Source organism: Drosophila simulans, chromosome 2L (genome assembly GCF_016746395.2).
Source record: "Drosophila simulans strain w501 chromosome 2L, Prin_Dsim_3.1, whole genome shotgun sequence".
NCBI classification, from domain to species: Eukaryota; Metazoa; Arthropoda; class Insecta; order Diptera; family Drosophilidae; genus Drosophila; species Drosophila simulans.
In genome coordinates, this window is record NC_052520.2 from 15,238,191 (window position 1) to 15,241,953 (window position 3,763).

A 3,763-nucleotide genomic window follows, 5' to 3' on the forward strand; every position below is an offset into this window, starting at 1 on the left:
CCCAAAATTAGAAAGAATTTTAAGGTATTCATTATGTTTTGTAGGGTATATAAAAGTTAAGGTCTCCGTGGCAACACTCTACGGAAAGTATGTAGCACCTTGAGTCGCAAATTTAAAGATAGCTATAAGAAATCACCACCGAACTTGGAACCGGATTTTCACGGGGGAAGTTTTCTAGTTCTGAGGAAGAGAACACCTGGATGCGAAACGGCGGGGTCTAAGGTGCACGGCCAGCGATAAGGAGCCGCAAGTTTCACTATTTTGACGCACCGGTGTCTGCCACAGAAAGGGGTAAGCGATACACTGTGCAAATTATTGATTTTCGATCGTTTTTCCTACACTTTTGGTGAAGGCTTAAACTCCCATTCGTATTGTTTTTTGTTATTTTTGTATTTCGCCCAGTCTTTGTAGCATATTTAAAAATGTATTTTACTTTAATGAATTGTATCTTCAGTTATTTTTCTCCGTGTCATGTTATGAGTGTGTCATGGGCAAACAAATAATATCATATCAGTTCGGCTTCTTTTGGCAAATGCTTATGCAAATAAGGTAGAAACTGTACGATCGGGACGAACACTTGCGTCATCCGCAGTTCATAAACATTCAATTGGATCGGATCGGAACCGAAAGGGGTTGTCAGAGGAAGTGCACACCTTGCTCCATTAGCATAGAATTAACCCCGACAACTGTGAGATTGAGATTCCCACAGTGCCGCGGACTTGTTTATTAACATGTGACAATTATGCTAACTGCAATAACCCTCAGCCAACCCTTAGCCTTTCTAAGATTTTCATTTATCCGGTACTGCAGCTCGAACCCATCCCAAGCCGGATGCAATCAGGGATCAAGGGCAAGCACTCTAAGAATATGCAAATTTCATTTGCCACCGACCGTGTAAATTACACTTGGACATGCCGCGATGCGGATAACACCTGGGCATCGGAAGGAAGAGGTTCCATAAAGGGGAAACGGAAAGGTGGGATCACATTAATGCCGCGATGTTTCCCACAGTACTTACCTGGTTTATGTGGGGACATTTCTGGTAACTTCCCTTGGGGCGATCAAGGATGTGAGTTATTAAATAAATGCTGCTTCACTGGAAATCAACACAGAAAGCCCTTATTTACTTATTATCATTTGATTGAATTTAATGAGACTTTATCACGAAGTTCTTAGCTTATAAGCTTCATAAGAAGTAATACTGAATTACCAATTATTTATTGAACATGATTTTGAAGTTCTCGATACCCAGGTAAGACTTGTTAAAAATTTTTGATTCTTTAGTAAGTTTTCAGAATAAATTCCTGAAAGGCTGTAGCCTTTACCTTTTTATTTTTCTTCCTAAAAAAAATTACAAAATCAAGCTGACTATCAAACTCAAAATAAAAAGTATGGGCTGGCGTGCCTCAACGCACTCGGATAAGTCCACTACCACGGATCTTTTTGAGGGCCCAACTCCTCGGCATTCCCTGCTGTCCGGAAGATACAAGCAGAGTTTCGCCTATTTGACGCTAAGGACTCGGATGCCGGGAATTATGCAGCAGATTATTATGCGGCTCCTATCCGATTTGCCTGATCTGGTGAATAAATATGGCGAGGAAGTGCGCAAGGATGTCAAGCAAATTGTGGATGCCGTAGAACGACTCAAGATGGAACTGAACCGAGATCGACAGTTCCTGCTGTTTCACGGCGCTGAGCCGGACAAGGTTGAGTGGAATGCCTTCATAACTGAGATGCCGCGTCCCAAAAAGTCCTTCTTTCGCGCCTGTTGGCTTCATGCCGAGTGCTACTTGTACAGACGAATCTTTTCCTTCTTCGAAAACAGCCGCCACCTGCAGAAATACGACTGCTTCGATCACTTGAAAAAGGAGGATCTGATGCTTAGCGAGGTGGCCATGAGTGCCCTCGCTAAAGCTACGCGAGGATTGGCCAAGAGTTTCGATGTATTCAGCAAGCTTTTGCGGATTAACCTGTGGGGAAATCATTTCGAAATGCAAATTGGTGCCTTTAGATTCACGGAGGAAGATTCCAAGGACGATATAAATGTGCTGGTTAAGGTGGCTGACATCGATAGGATCCTCCTCGTGGACGACACCACTCTGATTTGGAATTGCTTGGTGTTGGCGAGCAAGAGCAGCGGGAATCGCATCGTGGACTTCATCTGCGACAATGGAGGCTTCGAGTTCTTCACGGATATGCTGTTACTGGAATATATGGTGGACAATAACCTGGCCACCCAAGTGCGTCTCCACGTCAAGGCCATTCCGTGGTATATATCCGATGTTACGCGTGCTGATATTGAATGGACTTTGGATTTTCTGACTGGACACCGGGATGAGTGCCTTTCGGCGTTGGGCAAAAAGTGGACACACTTGATGAATACCCAGAAAATCGTTATAGCTCCTACATCGTACTTCTGGACTGGGCCACAACCATATTTCGTTATGGTGGAATCGGATATCGAGCTCTATCGTATGCTTACCACCTCCAAACTGGCCATATTCAAGGGCGATCTCAACTACCGAAAGTTGCTGGGTGACTTCATATGGGATTCCACAGAGGAGTTCATCACTTGCCTGCGCGGCTTTAGACCCACCAATATATGTGCTATGCGAACTGTCAAATGCGAAGTGGTTTGCGGACTGTCGGAGGGATTGGCGGATTCGCTCCTAAAGAACGATCACAACTGGATGATCTCGGGCAACTATGGCGTTATCCAGTACACCGATTCACTGAAATGTTCCTGCGCCTTACCAGGCCCAGACAGCAGTGAGAAAAACACCCGTATGCTGGGTATGGTGGTGCCCCAGTCCGAAAGGTCGACCTTAATCACCAATAAATGAGTGCGAATTTGTCAGTTGAAAATCGAATGGCCTCGTTACACCCACTCGGAATCAGGTTGGTTGCAAGTGCTTCTCTCTCTCGAAAAAAAGCCCGAGGGATTGTTTGGGCCCGGCTCTAACAGCGAATCTCTTTCCGGCCAATTGCCGCTTGACTAATGCTGTGGTTTTTATAGATGGCGCGCACATGCGCACCCATTTGTCCTGACGACTCCCAATTTGGAAATGGAAAGTTGCCACACCGCCAAATGTTGCCAAAGGCGCGAATTCAAGGCAGCAAAAAAATATGAAAATTGAATATGTGCTGATTAAATTAATTGTCTTTCGAAATGAAATTTGTCACAGAAAACTACTGAAAATCTCAGCTATTGTTTTCAATTAATTGAAAGTAGGCAACTATTCTTGACTTCACTTTCTCGTTAGTTAGGCAATAATCCCTATTGTTTGGAATATCTTTTGTGCAAAAAAAATAATATTGCTCCACTAAGTTTAAACAAATTTCCCAGGCTCATTTTCCTCAAATTTTTTCAACCGGTTGCACCTCAATAAATATTATATCGATGGGAGACCAAGATCGTCGCATTAGATTTGGTATCATGCAGAGCTTTCTCAGTAATTTGAAACCATACCAAAAAGTATCGACTAATAATTGTAAGAATGCTCCTTTAAATTCTGCCGATTCAAATTAAATCATTTTGCTTGATTGCCCATTCCAAGTGAGTAAATATAAGAAAGCAGCGATCTAGAAATATTACAAAATCAAATGAACATTCTCACAGCCATTAAGGAGGCAATTTTTGAAAAGAGCAACATGAGGCCGCCGAATTCCGCTGCACATTTTCCGCCGTAGATCAGGTACAGTTTTCAAAACATCGCTGGCGATTAATCATCAGTATAGCAATGTTTGAGAACTCGACTGATTT

At 43.2% G+C, this 3,763-nt stretch overlaps 1 protein-coding gene across 1 annotated transcript; it reads left to right on the forward strand.

Moving 5' to 3' along the window:
- The first annotated feature begins 1,279 nt into the window (after positions 1–1,279).
- On the forward strand, positions 1,280–3,175 carry LOC6732424 (damage-control phosphatase ARMT1). Its single transcript, XM_016180178.3, has 2 exons — positions 1,280–2,898; positions 3,017–3,175. The coding sequence occupies exon 1, from the start codon at positions 1,392–1,394 to the stop codon at positions 2,841–2,843; it is 1,452 nt and encodes a 483-aa protein (XP_016025078.1). The 5' UTR covers positions 1,280–1,391; the 3' UTR covers positions 2,844–2,898; positions 3,017–3,175.
- The last annotated feature ends 588 nt before the right edge of the window (positions 3,176–3,763 follow it).

Coding starts and splice junctions, on each gene's coding strand:
- LOC6732424 (XM_016180178.3), top strand. CDS start 1,392: ATGGGCTGGCGTGCCTCAACGCACTCGGATAAGTCCACTACCACGGAT.